Source organism: Apteryx mantelli, chromosome 1 (assembly GCF_036417845.1).
Source record: "Apteryx mantelli isolate bAptMan1 chromosome 1, bAptMan1.hap1, whole genome shotgun sequence".
In the NCBI taxonomy this organism is placed as follows: Eukaryota; Metazoa; Chordata; class Aves; order Apterygiformes; family Apterygidae; genus Apteryx; species Apteryx mantelli.
The window spans coordinates 207,410,302-207,437,793 of NC_089978.1; the positions used below are offsets into that span (position 1 = coordinate 207,410,302).

The window sequence follows — 27,492 nt, forward strand, 5'->3', positions numbered from 1 at the left end:
CTCCCGCGCGGGCGGGCGGGCGGGCGAGCGGCGGCAGCGCGGGCCCGTGCTGCGGGGCGCCGCCCGGGCAGGGCTCCGCGGCGCGGCGGCGGCGGCGAGGCGCAGGCAGCCCGGCGCGGCGCGGCGCGGCGGCGGCGGCGCATGCGCGGTGCGCGGCGCGGGCATGCGCACTGTGCGGCGGGGAGCCCGATCTGATAGGGAGCAGGGGCTGACACTACCCCCGTGTGGGCGGCGGAACGTCCCGAGGATGACGTGCGGCGTTCTCGAATCCCGTGTCTCGCTCGCTCGCTCGCCGCCGCCGCCGAAGGAAACGGGAAAAGCAACAAGGAGGCAGGAGCAGGCGCGGCGCCATGGCGGCCCTGGAGCGGCCCGTGCCCAGTCCCGAGGCGTTCCTGGGCCAGCCCTGGGCCGCCTGGGTGCGGGAGGCCGCCCCCCCGCACGCGCACGGCGCCGCCCCCCCGCACAGTAAGGGCACCGCCAGGCGCAGGGACCGGCCCGCGGCTGGCCACGCCGCTCCCCTCCCCCTGAGCGCACACGCGCGGCGGCGGGCGCGGAGCGGGGCGGCCGGCGGGCCCGGCGCGGCGCGGCGCAGCGCGGCCCCCCCCCTCCCCCCGCGGTGCCGCCTCCCCGCTCCGCGCCGCGCCGCTGACGCGCCGAGCCCCGGTGCCATGCGTGCGGGGAGGTGCCGGGGCCGCGGGCGCGGAGGATGCTGCGCGGCGGGGGAGGGCGGCGGCGGCGGCGGCGGGGGGGCCGGGCCGCGCCGGGCCGGCGGCGGATGCTGCCGCTATTGTGTGTGCGCGGCCGCGGAGCGGAGCGGAGCCCCCGCGCCGGCTGCCCGCCGCCCCCCGCAGACAATGACTGCGCGGCCGCCGCGCCGCCTGACTCCGCGTCTCTCCCGCAGGTGCGGAGCTGGAGGAGGCCGGCAAGGAGGGCGCGAAGAGCAGGGAGGTTATGCGGCTGAATAAGGAAGGTAAGTGGCTGGTGCGGCGCCCCCGTAGCGGTGCGCGGGGCGGCTGCGCGCAGGCGGCCGCCGCGGTGGCAACTTCTGGGCGAGCGCGAGCGTAGCAGGTGTACGCGGCGCCCGGCGGGCCCGGTGACAGGGGAGGCGATTTTAAGTCAAAAGACAACTGCACGTCAGTGGCCATATTGGATTTTTTTTTTTTTTTGGAGGACTCTTATCCCTTCTTGGTGCGACATTTCCTTTGCTTCTGTGTGAAGGTAATCGTATAAGCCTGTGCATCAACTTTAAACGTTGTGTTATCATTGGCAGCCGAACTAAAAACATTTTTCCTCCCTCAGAAAGAACCGGTCTATTATAATGTTTGAGTTCGTGCACCTTAGCTCAGGTTCCATTTTGGTCTTTCGCTCTCACTGGTGAGTGCGGCTCGCTGTCAACTGTGCAGCCAGTGCTGGAGATCACCTTAGGTTAGGCCCAGTCATGCACATTATGCAAAAACCAATATAATAGGTCATTTGGGTTGTCAGATCTTCTGGTACCATAAATATGAACAAGCAAATTCCAGCCTAATAGTATCTGCAAATACGCCATACTTGACATAGTTCTGTCAGTTGCTAAAGGAGAAACTTTAATGGTGAGTGTAGGCAAATCACACTGACACATTTGGTTTGTGATGTGTATTGTTAACATCATGCTGGAGCAGCACATAACGAAACTAGAGAAACGGCATGGGGCGTATTTTTATGTAGTTTTCTATTTGTCTCTGTTCTGTTAAGAAAGTATTACACACTTATAACCTTTCTGTCACGAGAAATACTTGTGAAATTGGTTCTTAAGGAATGACCCTGTCATAGTGAAACTTCTGTGCAAGATACTGATGCTGGGAGAAATCCCACTATTACGTGTAATGTCATAATATGTGTCCTGAAATGATGTTAAGGTTCTCGTTATATTATAGTTGTCATTATATCTGGGTTTATTCTGAGCGTATTGGCAACTTAAATGAATTCCATGTTTTCAAAACAAGGTCTTGAGAATTAATCGGTAACGTAAATCTATGTGATAAACTATAAAATTGCATAAAGTACACATTAAATAAATCATATTAGAATCCTATAAAACTTCTGTTTTGAAAGATCTTTACAGAGATCCTAAGCTTGATTATATTCCTGCCTTTAGTCTTGAACTTGCCTGTATTCCTGTTTTGCCAGCCTGAAAATAAATTAAGAGACAGAACTGGGATTTTAATGTAGTTCGCTTACAGGTAAAAGGTTCAAGGCTCAAATAATTTGTGCTTTTATTGGTGATATTGAGCATACTCTTTATTCAGAAGTAATTGAACAAAAATCTTGCTATTAGAACTTGGCTTCCATAAGGAGTTTAATTTGTTAAGATTAAATGTTTTGCTTGAATGCAAGTCCTTGAATGCAAATTCTTATTATAAAGTTACTTGAGACATAAAGATTGAAGAGCATCACTCCTACTTAGTCATATTTAATACGCAGATTGTTTTCTAGAATGATTCAGTATAGATTGTCAGCTGTAGTCTGTCACTGTTTGTTTTTCGGGGTGTTAGAGACTTCACCAAATGAAATCCTTTTAAACGTTTTATCCAGAAATGTTATTTCCAAATGAAGTTTTTAACTTCATTGCTGAAATTATGATAGTGACAGATGTGAAGTATTTATTAGCTTTTATAGTACTTAATTGTACAGTAAAAAAAAAAAAGACAGTTATATTTAGAAAATAAAACACTTCAGGAATTTTATTACTTCCAAGTAGTAACTTGCTTTGGATCATTTAGAAAGAACTTTCAAGAAGTTTGAATAAATTAGTACGTGTTGAAATATTTCTACTGTATTCACTCAAGCGGTCTGTTAATACAGGTGCTTCCACCACACCCATCTGTGTGTCTGAACACCCACTGTAAATCTTCCCTGAGCCTCACCATCCTTGTTAATAAAGGTGGGGAAAAATTTGAAGAGCTAGATTGGCCTACAGAAAACGTTGCTGTCATGTTTGCAGGAACACTTGCACGTTTTTTCTTGTCTTGCCCACATCTGTCGCATGAGATATTGGTTTGTTCTTTCGAGGGGGGTTGTTAATAGACAAGGGTTGTGAACATGGTAGGTCTTAATACCAAACCCAGCTCATTTTTCTTTGCACTCATATATGCTTGAGTAGGCCTTCTTTTGCCATTTGTGATGCCAGGAGATAAGTGGTGTCTTACAAAAATCAGACTTTACCTGTAAAAGTTAACTTGAGTTAACACTTAACATTTCAAGTATTAGAAATTACTGTCCCGTTCAATAAAGATTAAAGATAATCTTGCCTCATTCACTTTTTGTAATATTTATCTCAGTTGTGTCAACTTTAGTCAATACGATCAAATTTACATGGCGTTTCACTTGTAAGCAATTGAGCGAGGAGCTCCGTGAGACTAGGGGGACTGTTTGTAAAGGAGGCTGGGGGAAGGGGTGGGAAGATGGCCGGTCTCCTCCGGACCATGGCAAGGTGGTTCATTCTGGTTTTGTAGAACCAGATGTTAAAAGCTGCTTCCAGCCAGCTTCTTCCCTGCGTTGCTGCCTCCTTTCTGGTTGTGCGCTGCACGTGCTTAGCGTGGTGGGCCCTGCTTCCTCCTCCTGTTGGCCCAGGCTCTCACCCAGGAGCCAGCATTGCCCTGTGATAGTGGGGAGGAGAGTCACTGCCAAATCTCCATGTGCCAAAGTAGCTGATATTTCTTAGCACATCTCTGGGCACGGGGTTCACAATCTGGCCATGCTGTTTGTTTCTGTAATGCAGGAGGTGCACTGAGGCCATGTGCCCCCTCTGCCCCATCTTCGGGGGAGAAGTGAAGTCTAAAAAAGATTGTTCACAGCTTTTCTTTATTCTACAGAATTTATATAGGCCGTACAGAGAGAGAGGAATTCCCTGAACATTTGTTCAGTTTTGTAGATGGAATTGCTTTTTGTATGCTAGTACTTATTTATGTTTTCTCTTAGTGAATGCAGTATGTCCGTGGTTGACTTTTGGTGACATGTAGATTTGTGGAGAGTAGATTACAAAGTTGCAAGTGTTCACAGAAAATGAAAAATTTTATGCATAAATGTGTGTGCCAGAAAAACTTATCTCCTTATCTAATCAGGAAGCAGAAACAGTATTGTGTAACTTATCTGACAAATCACTACCAACCAACTAGTTTAGCTAAAACAGGGGTTTGCAGAGTTGGAGCAGCATTTGGAATTTATATTGAGTTTTTAAATGTTGAATGGCGTATTTGAAGAATTGAAAATTTTCTTGTAGATAACGTATAGCAAAAGGAGTCGAAATTTATTTGACAAGTTGTGTGTTGTAAAAAGTTGTAGTAACTACATGACTGAGACTGATACTAGAAGATCACTGTATCTATAATAACCTCTAACTGATTTTAGATTAACTTTGAAGGCATATGTTTTACTTTATACCATGTTTAAGAAGATAGTGTGTCTTACCTACAGAACTCTTATTAATCACAGAATCACAGAATCACAGAATGGTTGAGGTTGGAAGGGACCTCTGGAGATCATCTAGTCCAACCCCCCTGCTCAAGCAGGGTCACCTAGAGCACGTTGCACAGCATCGCGTCCAGGCAGGTTTTGAATATCTCCAAGGAAGGAGACTCCACCACCTCTCTGGGCAACCTGTTCCAGTGCTCTGTCACCCTCACAGTGAAGAAGTTTTTCCTCATGTTCAGATGGAATTGTCTGTGTTTCAGTTTGTGCCCGTTGCCTCGCGTCCTGTCGCTGGGCACCACTGAAAAGAGTCTGGTCCCATCCTCTTGACACCCTCCCTTCAGATACTTGTACACGTTGATAAGATCCCCTCTCAGCCTTCTCTTCTCCAGGCTAAACAGGCCCAGCTCTCTCAGCCTTTCCTCATAAGAGAGATGCTCCAGTCCCCTCATCATCTTTGTAGCCCTTCGCTGGACTTGCTCCAGTAGTGCCACATCCCTCTTGTACTGGGGAGCCCAGAACTGGACGCAGTACTCCAGATGTGGCCTCACCAGGGCTGAGTAGAGGGGGAGGATCACCTCCCTCAACCTGCTGGCAACACTCTTCCTGATGCAGCCCAGGATACCATTGGCCTTCTTGGCCACAAGGGCACATTGCTGCCTCATGCTTAACTTGGTGTCCACCAGCACTCCCAGGTCCTTCTCCGCAGAGCTGCTTTCCAGCAGGTCAGCCCCCAACCTGTACTGGTGCAGGGGGTTGTTCCTCCCTAGGTGCAGGACCCTGCACTTGCCTTTGTTGAACTTCATGAGGTTCCTCTCTGCCCACCTCTCCAGCCTGTCCAGGTCTCTCTGAATGGCAGCACAGCCCTCTGGGGTATCAGCCACTCCTCCCAGTTTGGTATCATCAGCAAACTTGCTGAGGGTGCACCATGTCCCTTCATCCAGGTCACTGATGAAGAAGCTGAACAAGGCTGGACCCAGTACTGACCCCTGGGGGACACCGCTAGCTACAGGCCTGTAATGTATATACTCAGTTTAGCAAATGTGCAGCATTAAGTGCTGACCGCTAGCTACAGGCCTGTAATGTATATACTCAGTTTAGCAAATGTGCAGCATTAAGTGCTGGCAGTATTTGTAGGCAGGCACTGGCTACAGAGGAGTGAAAGAGAGCCTGTTTATCTTCACTAACTACAGCAGGGTTAAATATGACCTGTGGGATTTAGATCTATATCTGGGTACTTGGTGTCATAGTCAACTTCAGTTTCTCAGTTCAGTGGGTTTGTATTATTGAGGTTTCAGTCTGATGCTGTGTGTGTTTTGTCTCAGATAATCTTTTCACTAACCATCCTGACTCATTATTGTTTAGCATAAAGGATGTTATATAAAAAAATCCATTCTATTTTTCTGACATCATGTTAAAATTTGAGGTTTTATCTATCACTATTGCACAGCTCCAAACTTGACCATTTTACTTGATGATTAGATATGCAAACTGCAGTTTTAAATCTACTGGATAGTTACCCAGAGTTAATTTAGGTGAAAGGTTAGGTATTTCCAATGTATTTTTCATTTTTGACCTCCCAGGTAAATATCTGAAGGAAAGTTTTTTGTTTTGTTTTGGGGGTTTGGGTTTTTTTGGGGGAGAAGGGGGAATGCTCTGGCAACATCAGAACAAATTAACGGGATACTAATTAGTTTTACTTTTAAGTATTCTGTTCTTTTCCAGAAAAAAAATCTTGATGATTTTATTGTTCTCCTTGGAAGAATAAGAAGTGAAGGAGGTTGGGAGATGGCAGGGAACATTTCTATAGAAAAAAGGATATAGAATACAACAATCTGCTATATGAAAAGCAAAAGGAAGAGAAAGAACTAAAATTATGAGGAGATTGTGAAAGAAGAGAAGACAAAAACAGCTGGTTAATGTAAGCATAGGCATCGGATTTGATTTTCTTTTGTTTACTAGTGGTTTGTGGATGGTGCTGTTTGTCTCCTTTAAAAATATATCAAGCAAAAACTTAAGAATAAAACTTCTTGGTTTTCCTTTCTTTCATAGCCACCTTCATCTTTCATCGTCTTGCGGTGGTGGGGAATGTTGGGAAGGGCTGAGAGAGAAAGAAAATGATGATGAAGTTTAAACACATATGGAAAAAGAAAGAGGTTATCAAATTTGGATCACCTTGGTTGGTGGGGTTTTTTTTGTTTTGTTTTGTTTTTTTCCAGCAGGCAGAAGAGAGTTTTGTATAATTTTCCTTCTCTTCCCTGTAAGCTAATCAGGTCTTCCAGAAATACTGGTTCTTAAACAGATACAATATTCAGGTGGAGCTCGATGAGTGAAAGAACTGAGAACTGGCAGATACAAAACTGTCACTGTTGTCAGGAGAAACTTTTTCCTGTCATTTGCTGGGAATAAGAATAATAAGCAAAGGTCCTGGTGGGGAGTCTTTAGGATGAGGCGTGACAGTGGGATTAAATGGCCTGTGTTTTGATGCTTAAATGCCTGATCAGTTCAGTATATGTTCGTCTGGCTCCAATATTTATTTATTTTGTTTATTTTATTTTTCCATGGATAGCTTCTGCAAGGTTGGGGGTGGGGGGCGCTCCTGGTTGTGGCTGTAGTCTCATTTAATGTGTCTCAAGGAGTAGGGAAAGAGGGAGCATGAAACGTATTACATAGTGGCTGGGTGATACGATAGTGTTATGACAGAGCCCAGAGATTTAGTCAAAATTGTAGTTTAGCGTCATAGTTACTTTCTGAAACCTGGAGTCTGTGTCCTTTAGCTCATCAACCCACAGTGGGAAAAAGAGTGGACTAATGATTATGCTCTCTGATCAGCAATTCTACATTTGGAATCAGGATTTCGACTTTTTTGAAACTGTTTTTCCAGAAATGACTTGTTAAAAACTGGCTTTGTTAGGTGGCTGGTCTCTAAAATAATTTATCCTAAGATACTAGAAAATTTCTGTTTTTTTGTTTAGGTTGTCCTTGAGATTGGCAGTTGAAAGAAATACAACTACAGTGTTGACAACTTCTTTTAATTCACTAGCCAACTTTTTTCAGCAACTTAAAATAAGAAAAGATAATTAAGTAACCTTATTGAGATGAAAATATGTCCATAGGATAGATAAGAACGTAGTCTTTAGGATTCTCTTAATCTGTGGGGTAAAGTCTTAGGCCTGGCACATATTTTGATAGAATTTGGGTTGTATTTCTCCCAGTATTTGCACATCAATTATTCTGAAGAGGTTAGTTCTCATTTGGTTTAATATCTTTTTTTTCCTTTTTTCCTTTTTTCCTTTTTTCTTTCTTTTTTTCTTTTTCTTTTTTCTTTTTTCTTTTTTCTTTTTTCTTTTTTCTTTTTTCTTTTTTTCTTTTTTCTTTTTTTCTTTTTTCCTTTTTTTCTTTTTTCCTTTTTTCCTTTTTTTCTTTTTTCCTTTTTTTCTTTTTTTCTTTTTTTCTTTTTTTCTTTTTTCCTTTTTTCCTTTTTTTCCTTTTTTTCCTTTTTTTCCTTTTTTTCCTTTTTTCCTTTTTTTCCTTTTTTTCCTTTTTTTCCTTTTTTTCCTTTTTTTTTTCCTTTTTTTCCTTTTTTTCCTTTTTTTCCTTTTTTTCCTTTTTTTTCCTTTTTTTCCTTTTTTTCCTTTTTTTCCTTTTTTTCCTTTTTTTCCTTTTTTTCCTTTTTTTTCCTTTTTTTCCTTTTTTTCCTTTTTTTCCTTTTTTTTCTTTTTTTCCTTTTTTTCCTTTTTTTCCTTTTTTTTCCTTTTTTTTCCTTTTTTTCCTTTTTTTCCTTTTTTTCCTTTTTTTTCCTTTTTTTTCTTTTTTTTCCTTTTTTTTCCTTTTTTTTTCCTTTTTTTTCCTTTTTTTTTCCTTTTTTTTCCTTTTTTTTTCCTTTTTTTTTTCCTTTTTTTTCCTTTTTTTTCCTTTTTTTTCCTTTTTTTTCCTTTTTTTTCTTTTTTTTCTTTTTCCTTTTTTTTTCTTTTTTTTGACAGTAGCAGGGAAACCATGTATAGTTTTCTGTCAACTGACAGCGTTGACACTAAAGATCTGTCTTTGACATTTCTTTACTCACTGCAATTTATAGCAGGGCTTGAGAGAAAGAAATGACATGTATTTACTAGCGTGCACCCTAAGCCCTGTTGTCACCACAAAAAGTGTACTGTTGTATCTAGTTTTGATTGAGATCTAGGGACAAATGTGTGTGTGTTTTCTTGTTGATCTGCCTATGTATGTGATTAATAGTTTATAGACGAAGTATAGGTTTCCACATATAAAGAAACACTAGATGAGACAAGAGTTGAACCCTGTGCCACTGTGGAAAAGAATTCCTTGAAATGGGCCTTTTGTTCCTAGTTAGTTAAAACTGTCCTAGTTAGGACGTCATCAGGTTCTGTTTTACCACTGGTGCAGATGTTAGTCTTCTAACCAGAGCTAAGGTGTAGAGGTGGGAGCAGTGGAAAATCCTGATAATCAAATAATCAAAATGTTGTTCTAAACTTTTTTCTAAGTTGTGGATCACAGGACTCCTGTAGCAGAAGGGTTAAATTTTTGGTAGTCCCAGTGAAAGTTTAGATTTGTAATACTGCACCACTGCTAATGAGGATCACCTTCAGAAGAACTAGTATGTAGATATGGGTATTCCAAAGAGTGAACTCCACCATAAGGTTATATGAACGCTCCAACAGCTTGCTGTTAAGAGTAATTTTGGAGTAACTAGCAAACAAGATGTTCAGTTTCCATGAGTATGGATTAATACTGGTTTACTGGGTCTCTCTTTGAGTATATAGCATCCAAATTCAAGGACAAGCTGAAGTACTTCTGCACCAAGTCAAACAGCTGATTCAGGAGTTAGTAATGCAGGATGCCAGGTGGAACTAGTGTCTTTAGGTAATTTGCATGCCAGAAAACCTGTGGCTAATGCTATAGTGAAGCAGGTAAGGGTGTTTGGCAGAAGTTTCTCAGCAAGTCTGTAGCAAGGAGTCTTTGATGGTTCTCTTGCTGGGTGAGAAAGATAGACCCTGAGTAGTCTGAGAGTGGGTAAAATGATCTGGTTTTGTTTGTTTTATCTTAGTGCCGTGCAGCTGTCTGAGCTGACTCAGATTGAAGATGGGATCCAAGACAGTTAGTTAAGACAGATGTGGGGCAGAAGAAAACAATGATTTCATGCATCAATTCTTTCTTTTCCTTTTTTGTGTTCCTTTTTCTGTGGTAGATTGTTGATCATTTAAGGGACTGTTAACTTGTTATGGCTTGTTAAAAGTTGTGCATGAAAGCCACTAATGTTGCTGGAGAAGTGAGCTTCCTGATTGCTCTTGGTCTTATACTCAAAGGAAATAGAGATGTCTTATTTTTGAAATGCCGTGATTATTCTGAAATTTCCTTTTATATTTTACTAAAGTTTATTTATAATACAGCCCATAAGCCCAACACATCTTCCCGTTTTCTGTATTCTTGACAGCAATTCAGAATTTAGAATTGCCTGGTCTTACTGCTTTTTGGTGTTTGTATATGTGTGCGTGTATAGAAAAAGATGCGTTGGAGAAAAGAAGTGGAATTCTCCCAGATCAAAAAGGGCATCTGCTAGGAGTAGCAAAGAACTTGAAGACAAAAGTTCTAGGTTCTGCTGGTACCAGTTTATGTCTAGCGCAGTTCACTTAATCCCCAGGCTCCCACTGAATCATCTGTAAAACGGAAGCAGTTGCATTGTGACAGAGCTGCGCACAGTACACAAGGGGTTTAGGCTTGCTTCCCTTTCCGTTCTCTTGAAGCAGGTTTTCAGCAGAAGAGATAGAGGAGAGAGAATGACTGATGAAGAAACTTCAAGATGTAAGAATGACTGGCAAAGGGCAAGAGTTCATGGGGGCTGATTCTGTGTGGTGGGTTTCTTTTTTTTTTCTTGGCTTGTTGGGTTTATAATTCTTTTTCTGATATGTAGTGGGGCATACACAGGGGAGATAACACAGGGGGCTAGAGTCTCTGCAAATTTTAAGTTATATTCAGATTGGACCCTGCTAACCTCATATAAATAATAGTTGTTGAAATGTTTGTTGGAGTAAAATCAGAAGTACCTTGCCCACCAAGAGAAAACAGGATGGGTGGGACCTCTTCAGTGGCAGAAGAAGGTGATTTGTAGCCTGTCATTCTTGTGAGCTGAAATGATCAAAATGGAAGGAGAGACTTACAGAAATGTATTTCATCATGTGTTTTTTATCTCTGGTAGGTATTCTGTCCTCAGTGGCCTTTATGCTGGCCACATGTGATTGTGCAGGTTGGGTAGATTGTCTGTGGTAGTTAGCATCTGCAGTTGTTTTTGACACTTTTCTTAGTTATGTCTCATTGAGATAGGATGCTACTAATGATTTAAATCTGGAAAGTTTGTTGGAGTCAAACCACCACAAGCGTTGACAGAGCCAAAACCTTGTTTGTTTGGGGTTGATAATAATGAAATCGGTTGTGTTAGGACAGTTATCTGGGCAAGCATAAGTTATTCATCTGTTGCTGCAGTGATTAAGAAGGGAATATTACAATTTGCATGCTCCTAATGCCTAGCAGGCCCATCATGGGCTAGACATTATTGTATGCCCTGCCAGCAGAGGGAGGGGTTGGGTGTGTATGTGTGTTTTTAAATTGTTGTGTCCTAGAGAGGTAATGTTTTTAATATATGACAAAGCAGGAGTTTAGTATTGACAAACAAAAGTACATAATTGCTCAACACGCTAGGTAGTAGACTTTGTACACTAGTAGCCTAATGATCTTTTGATAGAACTGTGGAAAGAAAAGCTTTAAGATGATGTTCAGAGGGTACTGAAGTAGCTTTGCAAGTGCTTGGGAGATATCCGTACATAAACGTAGAAGTTGGCCTAAATGAAGGTATAGATTGTTTTTTGTTTTTTTTTTTTTTAATTAATAAATGGATACTGACTTCGTGAACAAACTAGAAATGAGATCAAATGATGTGACAGCAAGCACTGTGTAGAGAGTATAGTATAGGTAGGACAGAGAAGCCTGGAAAGCAAAGATGAGAAGTTTATAGTGTTTAAAGTTAAAATGGAGGATTGTGTGTAGAAGGATGTGGAGAGAGTAATGATAGATCAGTATGTCAAAATAGAAAAATCCACTTTTGGAACAGTGAACAAGAAGCATAGTGTTTGTCAACGCCAAAGAAAAGAAAATTGCACGGTTGTAACTAATGTGAGATGAAGGCCTGGCCCAAAGCTTTAGCTCTGAAGATATTTAAGAAAGATTTTTATCCTAAGAATACAAGACAGGAAGAATCACTTAGATATAGATGTAGCCTGAATAAATGAACCAAGCGAAAAGTCATTGTCAGGGGTGACAGGTTTTCATATCTGAAGGATGGGCAAAATGATAATGCTGTCTGCAGTGATCAAGAAAGGAGGTGGAGAAAGGAGGGCAGGAGAGGTGAGGTCTAAGTTCTGCGCTAGCTGTATTGGGCTGAAGCTGACAGTTACTCAATTACAAGAGATGCCAGAAAGATAGGCTGAGATTTTTGTTTAGACATAAATCTGCTCCATGTGAGACCTGTCTCCTTAGGAACTGAAATTATGGATGAAGTTCCCAGAAATAAAGGAAGGGCAAAAGATGTATCTTGGTAGGGACCGAACAGAAGATGAAGAGGGAATAAGGAGCCTTCCAGTGACAAGTGAAGGAGTCCTTACGGGGAGGAAGGGAAGCAGGAGAGGGTAGAATTGTGGTAGTGGGAAAAGGAGAATGCTTCAGAGGAGAAATTTGATTTTTATGAAGCATGGGTAAGGCTTATAGAGGATGGAAATGATGTTGCAATAGCAAGAGTTCTTTTAGACATTTCAGTGAAAATAGTTTCAGTGGAGAGCAAGGGACAGCTGAAGAGAGCTCAGTTTGGAGTTAGAGGAGTGTGCAAATGACAAGTGCAGTTTGTCGTTAAACAGTTTATATTGAGCTTGGAGTCAGAAGAAGGATAGAAAGAGAAGTAGTATAGTTACAGAAGCAAGGAATCAGAGGTAGATTTCCCAACATGGGAAAGACTGATTGGATGTGTAACTGCTCCGTAAGAGGAGAGGGAGAAACTGAGCAGAAAAGTAAGAAAGTAGGTATGAAGAATTGGGTGATGTGAGTGAGGGAAGTGGAAGGATTTGGACAGATGTGATTTGTACCTATGATAGGAGGAAGAAGAGAGAGCTGTAAGGAAGAGGAAGGGAGTGGGAAGAGAGAGCATGAAATTAATATTTTCTCTGGCTCTCTCTTGGAATAAATATTTGCATTCTGTTGTGGAGAAAGAAATGGATATAAGAGAAAAGGTTTGAGGAGTGAGTCAAAAGTAGGAGGAAAAAAGGCTGAAATTGCAGGTGTGGGTTCAGCTCAACTGGAGAAATGGCATGGCTTAGTAAGCAGCAGGGGAGAGGGAGAGAGCGAGAGCGGATGTGTAATAACCTAGTTTCCAGACTGGCTTCCTCTTCCACTGCAGATTCTAGGACAGGCAAGAATAAAACAAAGGAAATGGATGTTTAAGATGAGCAAGGGATTGGGGCAGGTGGAGTTGGACCTAGTGGTGGGAGAGAGGTGCAAAAAAGATGCAAAGGGGCGGAAACAGGAAGGGGGAAAATATTGTATCACTGTGAAAGAGGGTGGTGTCCTAGGTGTACTGCATGATGAAGGTGGAGTCCCTCAGAAATAATGGGATGGGAATGATGGGCAGTGCTAAGACAGACAGCTGATGCCATTCAGAATATGCCAGTTCAGCCTTTGGTCAGTTTTAGATGAAAGATTATTTCTGGAGATGACTGGATACTATGGGCGGTTTGTCCTTTCAAACAATCCTGTGTTAGAATCCATAAGGTGCCTTTAAGAAAGTGCAAAGCCCTTAAGAGGAGGAGGATTTTAGAGAAATCGAGAGGATGTCGCCTTTTCTCTGAGGAGGGAGAAGAGTGTGTAAACCATGGCTTTGGCAGCAGAATGCTTCTGTGCTTTGGTCACTGGTCATATCTATCACATGGCGTGAAGGACGTGAACACAGAGTTTGCTTGCTGGTTTCTAGCTCAGTAGAGCTGATCCTCGCAGTGCTTCGTAAGTAAATGTATGTCTACCTGATCCATCACACAGTGATACTGACTTGTGCTTCCTGCTTTCAGAGCCACCACAAGGCCATGTGATTACATTATCATGGACTCAACGCAGGCTAATAAGTCATATAGAGCAGGGTGTATCCTCGGAGCTTGGGCACAATGCTGCAGTCAACATGACTGTATGGCTTTTGCTTGTCTTGCAGGGCGGAGCAAACTCATTTCTGTCTACGTGTTTCAGGCAGGCACACTTTATGATACAGAATCTCTTTCTTCTGAGAAAGTGGGGCTTAATGATTTTGAGGTGTTATGTGGAATGGCTGTCATTTCTGATACCTGACTTCTCAGTGTTTAAGGGGTTAATCTCAGGTTTTTATGTCTCTTTAGTAGATCTAAACATCTGTGAAAGGAAAGAGAAAAGAAGAAGAGAATGCTAGGGGAGAGAGTTGTCTGCTTACACACAGAGAACTGAGCTGATCCTTTAGCTTGGAAGGTTTTAGTCATTACCTGCCCTTCTTTCCCAAGCAACTTGCCTGTCCCTGTATGTTGTCAATGTTCAGTCATCCCAAGAGCTGATACAAGTCTCCTTGCAGAGTTACTGGGAACGAATTAATGTTTGTAAAAAACATCTTTGCCTTCTGTGACTGAAGGGTCTCTTAAGTCCAGAGGTTTTTTGTGCACTACTGTAATATTTTAGGTTCTAATCTATTCATGCTTTTGTTTTGTTTTTGGCTTTTTAAAAGACTTGGAAGGTCTTGGGCAAGTACACTAAGAAATTGAATTTGTAGTAATTGAAAAATATAAGGAGAAAATAGAGGAAAAATGTGTAAGTTGTGAGCTAAGTATAGGTCTATATTTTCCCTAGAGTCTTTGTGCATTCTGTGCTTGATCTAAGTTTTCTTCAGCTATTCTCCCAACACAATGGGGGTGTGCTACCCAGCCTCATAGATATTGAGATTCTAAAAGAGATAAGGCAGCTTTAATTATTTGGGGGTTTCTCATTCATCAGGAAAAAAAAATCTTATTGACTGACTGCATCTCTGAACAAGGGAATGCTAGAAGTTTTAGTTCGCTGTTTTTATTATTGTTTCCTGCCTTTCAGTATACCTATTACTATTTTTACTGTTTGTTTTCCAAGTTCTTTGACAAAACCAAAGGTATTGTAAATTTTTATTGCTTTTTCTGGCAGGTAAGAGTTTATTTTGAATCTGAGTTTTTTAAAAATTCCTTTTTACTGAACGTATATTTGGAAAAGCTCTAAAGGGATGTGAAACCTACTGCGTGTTTAAATGCTGTAGAGCATAGCTATAAAAACCATAAGAATGTTAGTTTTTAAAAAACAAATAAGATGATGTGGTCTTTATTCCAAAGAGCTTGCAGTGTACTTCAGACAAAACCATAAGCAGTATGTGTTGTGAAGACACAAAAATCTATCTATGAATGTTGAAAAAATTCATGCAAGCAGCTATTTTAAGGAGGAATTTGAAGGAGGTAGAGAATAACTAGTTGATGTGGAGGAAGGAGGCATCAAAGCTGATAGTGTAGCACACAGGGAAGTAGTGTACAGAACAGATTACTAGTGAAAGCAGCATTTTTTTTTCTAATAAACAACTCTTTCCCTGTTTTAATATTGTCTTACTGTATTGGAGATGGAAAGTGAAACTAATTGTAATTATCAGTCTGAAAAAATGGTATGAATATTGAAAGGTAAATCTTAATCTTGTTTAACCCTGTTTCCCAAATGTGCCCTCTGTTCTCCAAATACCTCCTTACACATTCCCTTTTTTATTAGGCTTCTCTCTCATCTGTTCTCTTGAATCATGCCCCAGTTTTAATATTAGCCACGAAGTGAAAAGAAACTAAGATGGTGTGTCTGCAACAGCATTTGTCATTCTTTCATACTGCTCCTCCTCCTTCTGAATTAGTTCTTATATGTCCATTTGTTCATATGTTATAGGATCAGAGGCTAAATGAGATATGAAGTTCTAAGCAGCTTTGGTTCTTGTTATGGCCTTCCATCCTTACAATCTGTCTGCCGTGACTAAATTCTACTGAAGTTTGAATTTATTTCAGGAGAACATCATCCAACCCCTTGAATATGGGCTTTTTGTGGCAGATTTCCATGTGCAAGCATAGAGTGCTATGAGAACAATACATAGAACGTGCTTTTCAAAGCTTATTCATTTTAATGCTCTGAGGTTATGTTTATAATGTCTGAAAAAGACTTCCTATGTTCAAAGTCATATATTAAGCTGCTTTGAGTAATGATTAAAAAAACACAGTGTCCTAAAGGAAGGATATGAAATGTATGATTCACATCTACAGCATACCTGAGTATCACTGTGATGAGAGGCAGAGGGAGCGAATGAATTGGAAAGAAACCATGAGAATAGGCAAGTTTGGTTACTGATAATGTTTGTGTATCATCTTTCATTGGAAAAAGTCCCAAAGTCTTTTCCAGCTATGTGCAGAAATTAATCCATTTATCATTGAAGTGTGTGTGTAGGGATCTTTGAATGCAAATGTGGCTGCTGTTTAAAGCCTGATCCCAGCCTGTACTGCAATTAGGTGAAAGAATTCTGAAAATCTTCTGTATACCAATAGGTTGTAATCCAGTTCCCACTGAAATATTTTACTACATAATGATTTGACAAGGAAAGGAATGATATCTTATTTTGAAATTACAGGGAGAATGCAGGTAGGCAGAGATTTTTCTTTAATACTTTTTTGACCAAAGCACCTTTGGTCAAAGTGAGTGGTCCTGCTGTACTTCACTGACTAGTGCTCTGTTAATCAGTTTCCTAAAGATGGTGCTCCCATTGCTTAATTTTAATGAGCGAAATTTGGTGCCAGTGATCAAAGTGTCATCTTTTAAAATACAGTATCAAGGTTAATCTTCTCCCAAAGAATGGTTAACATCACCCCAGCTGAGCTTGTGAGAGTAGGCCAGTTCTTATTATAGCAAATAAACCAATATTTCACTAGCATATTTTAGCAAGGCACCATAAACACTGATGCTTTTCTCTCATTTTAAAATTATTTAAAAGTAGAACTTGATGTTGTTGCTCCCAAAGCTAGTTTGTTTTCTTCTTTCCTGCACAAGCAAACTAGCTTTATCTTCTTTTCTGTACCTGCTGTGCCAGTGAGGACCATGGATGCTTTACCAGAAAAGGATCTAATCTTATCTCTCGGTCCCTCTCTCTCAATCTCTCGGTCCCTCTCTCTCAATCTCTCGGTCCCTCTCTCTCAATCTCTCGGTCCCTCTCTCTCAGTCCCTCTCTCTTTTTTTTTTTTTTTCTTTTTTGTGGAAGCAGTTTTTCCACATACTTCATGATAGTACTTGGGTTCTTTTTTCCCTTAAGATAGGGAAACTAGCTGGTGATCCAGTAATAATTGAAGATTGTAACTGGCAATTAATTTCCACTCTGTGGGTAGATTTATAACATTAGCAAATCCTCCATAGCTAGCCTGCAGCTCTGCCTTTTGTCTGGTTGAACACTGCCTCCAGCCTAAAACTAAAGCAATCTTGCATTGTGGCAACTGGATTTTGCTGAAAATAGTCTACTGTGGCCACCTAGTACCTCAAGAAGTGTATTTACAAGTGTGCACCTGAACTCTGTAGCGCAAAACAGACTGGAAGTGGTGAGACTACTGAATGAAATAGGTTTAATGAGGTAGCTTTAATTTAGGTAACTATTATATGACTGCAACATAATCTTTGCATTTTTTCTTGCATAAAAATACAGGTATTTATTTCATGCATTTCACCATATATATACAGCTTATGCAACTGGAGTGAAAAATTAATATGTTTTTCTGTTTAACAAACAGAGATAAATTTGGTCATGATTCATTCTGAATTTGTTGTGTTAGGAGGAACTTATATCTAGAAAATAAGTAGCAAAGGAAGAGTTACCCCTGGAAGGTTGATTAATTTAAGCATTACTCCCTGTGCAAAGCAGCCTTGAAGAAGACTGAAAGTGCATGGCTGGAAAATAGAGAGTAGGAGGGGAGGTGGATGTTACTACTTTTCATATAGCTTTACTGAAATACTTTATCTTATTCTGGTGTACACACTTCAAAAAGGTGTTGAAAAACTAGAAGGAGTTCAGAAGAATCTACATTAATTTGAGGTCTGGATAATCAGCTTTAGAATGGAAGATTTAAGAAGCTCAATCTGTTTAGTTTATCAAGAGACAGTAGAGGCTACCTGATAAGACTATAAGTACTTAGACAAGGCGAAAGTATCTGACAGTCAGATGGTTCTTTGTCGACTAGATTAAGGGGATTCTCGTGGCTGAAAGCTGAAGCCAGATCTGTTCAGACTGGAAATAAGGTGCAGTTTTTTAATGATGCAATTAAATAGGAACAGCTTATCAAGGGATGTAGTAGATTCTCCATTGCACAAAATCCTTGCATAAGGCCTTGGTGCTTTCCCAAGAAGCATGCTTTAGCCAACCAGAAAGCTTGAGTTTGAAGCTAGAATAATGTGATGAAATTCTGTGGCCTGTTTTAATGTAGGAATTCAGTCCAAATCTTAAGGAAGATTTCTTAATTCTCCTTCCCACAGAAGCTTCATACATGTTAAATGCGTCTTTTGTTAAATTAGAGGTTCGTGTGAAAGATGATAGGATCTTGTAGGTGATCAAAGCAACTTTCTAGCTGGATGGGTAATAGGGAACTGTCCTTCAATGACATGTAAAAGAGGAAGTACCACTTGCATTTTCCTGGTAATCAAAACCACATTCCTCCATTCATTGACTGTAAGAACAATTTAATCATTTACCAAAATAGCTGTTTGCCTTCTCAGTAACACTGCATGCAGTTTGGGCCTTCTCTGCCTAGTTTGTATAACTGACAGCTGGGCCTGAACATCTTTGGTTTTGCTTTGTTTGCAAAGCAAAGCATCTTTGTTAACATGTTTTTCCTGGTGCTGCCCTCTTGTCCATGGATTTGAGGGCATGGCAGGTCAGTCTTTAAGGTAAGCGGCTCTGTAGTTTCTAATGAATTACATGAGAACTCTTTTTGTCCTGGTTTTGCAAAAGGAATCTTTTGAAGACTTTAGCACTTAAGTCATTCAATTTACCTCCTTATTGCAAAATGAGGAAATAATCAGTCTGTGTGGAAGTGTCACTTGTTCTTTTGGTCATACCACATCAAGACCAATCAATGCAGATTTAAGGTACAGTTCAATTCATACGAGAGTTTTTGTGTGGGGGGGGTTAAAGGAAGCACCTCACCTACCTTCTGTGAAGACATACCTAAAGAGATTTTGGCAGCCTCAGTGGTCCTATAACTCTTGTGAGCACTGTATACAAAATATATGAAAAGTATATGTGCTAGAACTCCAGTTTATAAATTCTCCTGTCTCATCTCTTTACCAGTATTTCTGCCTCCAAAAACTTCTAAAATAAGAATACTCAAATGAGATTCTAAAAGAAAAAATCTCAGTATTTAATTTCTTCTTATGAAATGTTAGGTTTCTGGGTCTACACACCCAACCTAAACAATTTCAGGACTGCAGGATAGATGTTTTTAGTCTTTTTCTGCAACTGGAAAGGGTAAAATAAATTGCGAATTAAAGGATAAAGTTTCCTCTGAATGCGTGTCAGTATGTATTCTGTTCTAGAGCTATGAGTTTTTGTGTGCATAAACTCAGGCTGTTTCTGATTGGGAATGTCCGAGGTCATAAATGTCCTGTGCTACCTTGTAGTAAGAGTCTTAAAGGTCCGGTGAACCTGATTCTCCCTCAGTTCCCTGTTGCTGCCTGTGAGAAGGTGACACAGCTTGGCAGGTGTCTGATTCGTTAGTTCTTAGCTGAGTCATTACAGAATATTTAGAAGTTTGCTCTCTGAATTGCATGTAGTCTGTTCTAGGTGTAGTAAGCTAGACTTGGACTGAATATTGCTGTCATGTTCTCTGCACTGTGTAGATCCCTCTATCAACAGTTTCGCAAGTGTTGAACTTAAGTCATGATCTGCCCTGCAGAATACTAACAACTGTGTTAAGAATGAGCAGATGTTTGGTCTACTTAATCTTCACCAGCATCATTTAATCCACACCTCCCCCCCTGCATTCAGGTAAACAATCTCTGAGACTATGGCAAATAAGACAACATCTTATCTTCCTGCAGAAAGATAGTATTTGCTTTGACATAAAGCATTAATAGCTTTGAAAATGATCATTTCTAATATGAAAGCAGCAGTTCATGAAGGAGATGGATATCCTGCAGTAAGGATAGATACATAACTTTTTCCTCCAATTTTTATTTTACTTGCCCAGTGTGGCAAGCCAAGGAAATGGTTCAGTGGGCGGTATAGGCAGGTGTGTTTTACGATTACTGTCAGATAAAAATCTTCTTTAAATGTATGGAAACTCTGTTGTACTGTAGAAAGCTTAAGGCTTCACCTTCCTGTGAGATGGTGTTTCTCATGGCTCTTATTTAAGCAGAAAGTTAGCAGCCCCAAAGTTCTCATTTAGCTTCTACAGGAACAAGGTAAATGTTGAAAAAGATTATGCTCTGGATTGTTATTAACAGTTTCAAATTCTAAATTGAACTGGACCTCATCTTCAAAAAGTTGTATTTGCATTAGGAGAAACAAGTTGTAGAGCTTCCAGTCCTCATATAGCACATGACAGCACCAAAGTGTTCTGCACATCTCCTTGGCTTTTTGTGCCAGCATGCTACACATCAAAAGCAGGACATCTTGAATCACGTGTTTCCATGTGATTGTGAAGAAGCCCTTCCTCCCTTCGCTGCTCCCCGTAGCAGAATGTCAGTGTGCTTCTCCAGGAGACCAAGGACAGCCATCCCTTGCTTTGGAGGAATTCCTGTCCTGGAAGGAGACTATGTGGAGGAGCCCCTTAACTCGTGCTAAACAATATGTACTTGATGTGGTGCACAAGTCAGATGCCAGCGCCAGGAGAGGGGTATGAAATCTCTGTGAGCCTGATTGTAATGGAGCTCTGCTTTCTCACTGCTGATCACCTGCTGAGAGTGCCACATGGACCCCTCAGGAAGAAGTTGTTGTTACTTTGACTATTCAGTGATTGATTACGAAGCTGTGGTTGGGGCAGGTTCTGCGGTGTGGACTTTGAGTAGTGTGGGACTGAAACTCTGTGTGGCGGTGTAGGAGCTTGCAGGTGCAGAGAACCAGTGCGCAATCCTGACGGTTGAATTAGGCCATCTTTCAAATTGTGTGCTGGATAAACTGGCAGCAAAGTGTAGTGCAAATACATGTTTGCAGTCTGAAAAAGATCTAAAGCACACAAAAAGGTTAGCGAGAACAAGATGAAGGATGGCACTACAGCTTTGTCATCTTTATGTGCTGAAACTGTACGGACAGATTACAGCAGATATCCTAAAAGCTTTTTTTTTTTTTTTTTTTTGATTCGAAATGCCCCTCTTTGAGGTTTCTGTGAAATTCCCACATGTATCTTACAGCTCTGCACAGCATGGTGGGGGTCGTCTTGCCTCACTGAAAGCTGCTTTTCATTTGCAATGCATTGGAGAATATTTGCATTTTTTGGCTATTCATGTTTTAGTAATTTGAAAAACTACAAGAAGAAATGAGAGTATTATAACTTTGTCTTTTGCGGTTCTTACTTCGTTTAAAGTGTCTCTTTTTTAGTAACTGGTTTTAGCTATAAAGAATGAGTAAAGAGTACATGAATTATGTACTCTTTGCATGGAACTTGTTTGGGTGTTTGGTCAATATGTGTCTGTACTATATAGGGGGTATTTTTTTAGACAATGGTTATCCATTATCACTATTTTAGATGGAGAGTTTCTCTCACCATGGGTGGCTTTTGAATTGTCAGTGGTATTAGAGCAAAACGAACATTTACAGAAGAGCGAATGACTGAAACAGGAGTTTGTATAGATATGAAACTTCATGTGGGTACCGCTTTTAAAAGAAGTCTAGTGCTTAAACAGTATTTGCAACCAGTAACTAATATATTGGTTTTTGTTGAGAACACTTTGCCCTTGTTAATACTAGCATCTAGACAGTTTTCTGCACTGATCAGATGACTGGTAGCTGACATTGGCTGTCAATTAGAAATTGCTGCTGGGCCTCAGTGTGTAGGGGTCTCCTGGGGCCTGGAGACAGTGATCTGCTTAGGCATGTGCCACTTAAATTTGGCATTGCTGTTTTGTTTTTCTCTGCATATAACCTCCTCCAGGATTGCAAGAATAAATGGAAGGAAAGGGGGTTCAGAAGAGAGTCAGTTTTCCGGTGTCCTACTGAAATAAAATACCTGAAGTCTGGATTTCCCCCCCCCCCCCCCTCCAAAAAGGCAAATAAGATAAATGTGATACTTCTCTATTCAAATAGTGTAGCCTTACTTTAAGGATATTGTTGTTTTATTCTGTTTTGACTAACAATTTATGCTTTCAGAACCAATGAAACAATTTTAATACTTTAGTAGCACACTTGTCTAAAGTACTTGACCTGCTGTTAATCAGTTTAGCCTCTCGGGCTTTCTATGACACTTTACAGATGGAGAGACAGAAACGGAGAGAGGCCAAGTGTCTTGCTCCAAACATATAAGATAAATCTCCAGCTCTGAGTGCTTTGGTTAGATGTGCCTTCATTTGGAGATTTTGTGAGACTAGAGTAATTAAAAAAAAAAAAAAAAATTACTGCTTGTAATTGCAGTACATAGTGCATTTTCAACAACATTCCCAAAAGACCTAGATACTGTTATTTATGCAGTGTAGTTACATCTATAAAGAAGCTACATCCTGCTTTGCCTCACTTTGAGTAGCCGTTGATATGTATATGAAGAGCAAGATAGTGGAGGACCAGATATGGTATCTGGGAACCTGGAGGCTGAGACCAGCAACAGGTTCACATTGCCTGCTGCTGGCAAGTTAAGTTTTAATACTTCCCTCATTTGAAGATTAAAAAAATGTTCTTTTCCATATCTTTCCATAAAGCACCAGTCTTATTGGGGTATCTTATGACAGGGGTTTTGTCTTCAGAAAAGTTGTGCTTTTTTTTTTTGTTGTTGTTGTATTTAAAATTATGCCGAACTTGTAGTCAAACAAAGCCTTCTAGGTACTTAACAGAACCTAGATTTCTGCCCAGACAGCCCTGGCGAATCCTTACCTTGGATTGTACTAGTTATACAGGTGTAACTGTGGACTGCATCTATAAATGTCCCACCTGTCTATGGAAGCTTCAAATAGCTCAGATTTCTGATTCCCCCCCCCCCCCGAATTTCCTCTTGCTCCAAGCATCTGGCAGAGTAGCAATTTTATGTCACTGTAAATGGTCAGTAGCTTGGAGGAGGATTTCTCTCAGTTTTTAGTATGCATCAATTTATTATTTTCATTTTGTTAGAGTAAACTGACTCAGAATGGTCCTATGGAGTTGGCTAATTCAAAGAGTCATTTTGCAGCATGGAACTTCAGGATTCCAGCAGTGTATGATATAATCTTCTACTTGGTTTTGAGCTGCTCCTTGCATTCTCTGTAGCAGGATTGCTTCTAATTAGAGGGGGGTTTGCAGGTGAGAGGGGGCAGAGGGCTAGAGGTGAGAGGAAGTTACCTGGGAGAGGCAGATAGGGAGGAGGAGCAGGGGGAAGTTTTGCACCATAGTAGAGGTCTGGGAGTCTCTCTTCTAAAGTTTCTGGGAATGTGCCCTGGCTAGTAGCTTTCCCTCATGCCTAATTTGCTTTATGTGCAAGTGCTTTAAATATGCCTAATGGGAAGACTATGGAAGCTTGCAAATTGCCAGAATCTGTTTGAAGGAATCAAGAAGCATAGTAAATGATTAAATTTTTGTTTGCTTGGAGTGTCCTGAGTTTTGATGGTGTCTGGGCTATTGGGGGATTACATTTCCCTTGAAATGTGTGTTAAGCACTCTGCGCATCAAAATAGAAGGCAATGTTTTCATTAACAGCAGGATAGCTCCCATAATGAATGATCTTGTTCTCCTTATGTGTCCAAAAACCTTTTTAAATGTTTAGAATTTTGACTGTTTTGAAATGAGAACACTTCTTTTTCATTTACATCTGGAGGCTTTAAAATTTACAAGTCTTCTGAATGTAATTGGAAACTGTGCAGACAAATCGGTGCATGTCACTAAGGAGATCTTTGTGTCCTTGTATGCAGATGTGATGATAATAATACGGTCATCCAGTCACTAAAATACAAGTTCAGGCCTTTGTGTGTTTGTTCTGTCAATTTATTAAAGTAAAATGTGATTGCAGACTGTGAAATAACAGTTGATATTAGAACTAGAAAAGTAGTCCTTTTATTTTATTTTTTTTATTTTTGCAAAGAAAAAAGAGTCGTGGGAGGAATGCTTTAATTTTTTTTTTTTTTTTTTTGTATGGCCTATCTTTTTGGTGGAATTCTAGTGGAGATGATTTTATTCATAACTTCATCAGCAATTTTGCGACAAGTTTGACACTTTGTGATGATCTGTTTCCACAGAGGAATAAAAGTCCTTGTAAGGTTATTGAAATCTGCATTGTAAAGTGCTTGTAAATTATCTTGGAATGTAAACAGTGATTCTAAGCTCTCTATGAGTATGTTATTTCAATAAGAATTGAGGTACATTTTGGTAATTAAGTGGACAGGAATGCTTACTTTATCTATATTACTGGCAATTCTTAATGTATTATATTTTCTCTTTCATGATTGGTCCCTTTTTTCTTTTTTCTTTTTTTTTTCTTGACAGAGGAGAGGTTATCACTTCATAGTTTATTTCTGGTAGCTACACTGTTGATGCCAAACCAAAATAAATTAATCGTGAATATAATATGTGGCCAGATCTGTCGGCCACATATTATAGCCATGGCCAGCTTCTGAATTACAATTGGTAGATCATTGCAATGTTTTCCTTGCTGTAAAATACAACTCTTAAACCAAATCCTCTCACTTCGTATAGATACAGTTATAGGCTAAGATTTTGAATCTAAGGGTGGATCTTACTTATGTTCAAAATTTCTATTGAAATAAGAGTATTGAAATGAGGGTACTGTAGATGAATTTAATAGCTAATGAATTTGATAAGTGTTAACCATAAAATACACTTGGTGCATGAAATGGAAACTGCTTCCACTTACAACGATAAAGAAATAGAACTGAAATTAGTAAATTTTGTTTCTGATTTGGTTGGGGAAAATAATTTTCTTTTCTGAAATTCGCCAACATAAAACTACAATAAGGTTGAAATCGTGTGGAGAATGTGGTGATATTACAAGATTGAAACAGTTAGAGGGATGTTGCAAGTATCCTTCAAACAAGTACTATGAATGTAGGACATTAGGGGTAAAGTTTAAGTTCAGACATTAAAAGAACTCTTTAAATCAGTGAAGAAATTCATAGTTAAGGTATCTAGACTGCCTTAACTCTGTTGTGTAGTTATGCAGTAATTATGCAATCCTGATAATTTACTCAAGAATATGTGCTTCCACATAGTGATTTTTACAGCTTTTGGTGGTTTTTTTTCCCCATTGCAGAAAAATTGTTTTAATCAAAATAAACAGTTCAGTTTTATAAAACTACAAAGATGTTTGTGTCTTTAATGCTGGCAATTGAGAGACAAGGTTTAAAATGTGGCCATTTGACTCTGTTTAGGTATCAAATGATGTACACACTTGAACTTGGAGACTTAAATGCCCATGATAGAAGCTTTGAAGATACTTTATATGTTAACACTGTGCAAAGCAATGTATTCTGGTTTTAAGAGTTTTCCTTAGGCAAAGACTTTCTATCAGGGAAGCTTGAAAAAACAAATGGACTATTTAGATTTCCCGCTGCAATAACTCCCAAATATCCTTTCCAGATCTTAGTTGTTGGGAAGACTCTTTGTGATAATCTCAGAAACAGAACGGTGTTTAACTGTGAAATAGTTTGATAGTCCATTTACAAAATCTTCATTAACAGGGAGTTTACGTTAGCAAGTGGTATCTCAGAGTTCAACAAAATTCACGTTTGAACAAGAAATTCATAATGAATGTGTGCATTTCTAGCTTGGACCCTTTTTGAGTGATACTCCAGATATGTACACTGCAAACGTATATAGTCTTTCCTTGTGCTGTGCTGAGTGGGGTGCGTGTTACTGCACTTCTATACTCAGACATTTAGCCTTCTTTACAGAAAGAATTTCACAACTTCTTTAGGTTGTGAAATAGTGATTTTTATCTGACGTTATATTCATTTGCCCTCCATTAAATCCATGGACCACGTCTGTCTCTCACCCAACTGCTGCCAAGGTCCTTGAGGCAGGCAGCTCCCACGGGCCTGGCTACCCCAACAGCGTACGCAGTGTGGTCCTGTACTGAGATGCTTTGGCTCCCTCAAGACACGTGTGTACCCCCTTCACACTGAAGGCTTGCACAGGCAGCTTCAGAGTTTGATCCTCAGTGTAGCTCCACGTGGAGAAGCTGCAAACAATTCTCAGTGGCTGTTTTCCTCCAGGGGACAGATGTTTACTTACACAGCTGTTACAGCATATTCAGGTGCTTTTTATTTTTTTTTTATTTATTAATTTTTTCCCCCCCAGAAGCTGAATTTTGTTGAACTCAGTGTTTTGGAAATAGAGATACCAGATTTTTTTTTTTTTTTTCCTGGATGAAATGTTGTGATGGGAATTTGCTGTCACTTATACCATTGTAATTATTACATAAACTTGCAGGTGAGGTGCATATGAAGATGCACGTAATAATGAAAGTACATGTTTTCTCTTGCATGGTGCTTTTCATCAGTAAATCTGAAAGTGCTTAATTAGGAGTTACAATGTATATAATTTTTCTGTATGTACAGGGAAAGCAACACTAAGAACTGGTTTTCCCACTAGGATAGTGACAGAGTGCAGGATTTTGACTCCTCCTCTGTCTACTGTCTTTTCTGTTGGACTGCATGGTAATTGGTAATGGTCCTCCAAGGACCCATACTGTTACAGTAAATGGGGATAAGCTTTGTTCTTTGTAAAAGTTTAGAGGATATTTTTATCTGGCAGGATTGGTGGAAAAAAGTTTTTAAGTGGTCTCTGTCCAACAACCCTGATGGCTTTTTATCGTCTTATGATGTTGCATTAAATGTACAGTAAATGCATGAGACAAGATGGTGCATTTTTGCTTCTCTGTCTTAGTTTTTCTGTCTTTCCAAGATGTTATCACTGTTCAAGCCAAGTTTCAGAGATCTGAGTGTGTCTATGAGAATATCTGTGTATGTATGTCTATGTATGTATGCCTATGAGTGTGTCTATTTGAGAGTGTCTATGAAAAGCTGTGTGTTGGATTGTATCTAGGAAACCTCTTGTTCAAATGACCCTATAATTAAGTAAATTGTGGAGTATCAGGAGGCACAGCAGGCTAGAATCTGTGTTTATCCATGTTTTCTTCAAAACACTCGAAGAGTCAATCTTTGAATAGAGCGGTTTTGATGATGTTAGTGGTTGCGGAGCTTGCGCAACACTTAATACTGGATGAAATAAATGAACAATTGCTTTACTACGTCCAAATCCTCAACACAGTGTAATGCTGGAAGGGAGATTCCTTCTAAGCAAGGTTGACAGGCATCAAACTAAAGCATAAGAAGTGTTAAGTGGTCCGTTCGTCTCGGCGAGCTGTTGTCAGTGGATGAGACTGACTACCTGTGAAGCCGGGTGCTGGTGAAAGCTTCGTTCTGGGACACGAGTCGGTGAATGTTCTCGTTGACCTTTCTCGCTGTCGCGCTTGCGAACGTGTGACTGTCGCTGAACAGACCCATTTTCAGCACCTTCTCTGATCTCGGCACAGTCGTCTGTGTGTGTATTCCTCGAAGGGTCTTAGCTCCCCAGTCACAGTGGCAGAGCCCTTCATATCCCAATGTCACTCAGGTGCCAACAGCAACAAAGTTACAGTGCACCCACTATGAGGAAAACTGACTCAAACGGTTGTAAATCTAAAGGCAGGCTCATTAACTCGGTGATCATGTGACTGTAAAACACTATTTTCTACTGTGTATGTCAGCATAGCACGTCTCAAGATCTGA

General features: G+C 40.3%; 1 protein-coding gene across 3 annotated transcripts in view; it reads left to right on the forward strand.

Annotated features, from left to right (window-relative positions):
- Nucleotides 1–247: 247 nt before the first annotated feature.
- ATXN7L1 (ataxin 7 like 1) overlaps nt 248–27,492 on the forward strand; it is a 127,811-nt gene continuing 100,566 nt past the window's right edge. For 2 of the 3 annotated variants that reach the window (XM_067316365.1, XM_067316375.1), the window contains exons 1-2: nt 248–465; nt 902–970. In XM_067316365.1, coding sequence (XP_067172466.1) covers nt 351–465; nt 902–970 — 184 coding nt within the window. In that variant the 5' untranslated portion in view covers nt 248–350. Of the gene's footprint in view, nt 466–855; nt 971–27,492 lie in introns of those variants that run through there. The other variant, XM_067316382.1, reaches the window with a different exon arrangement.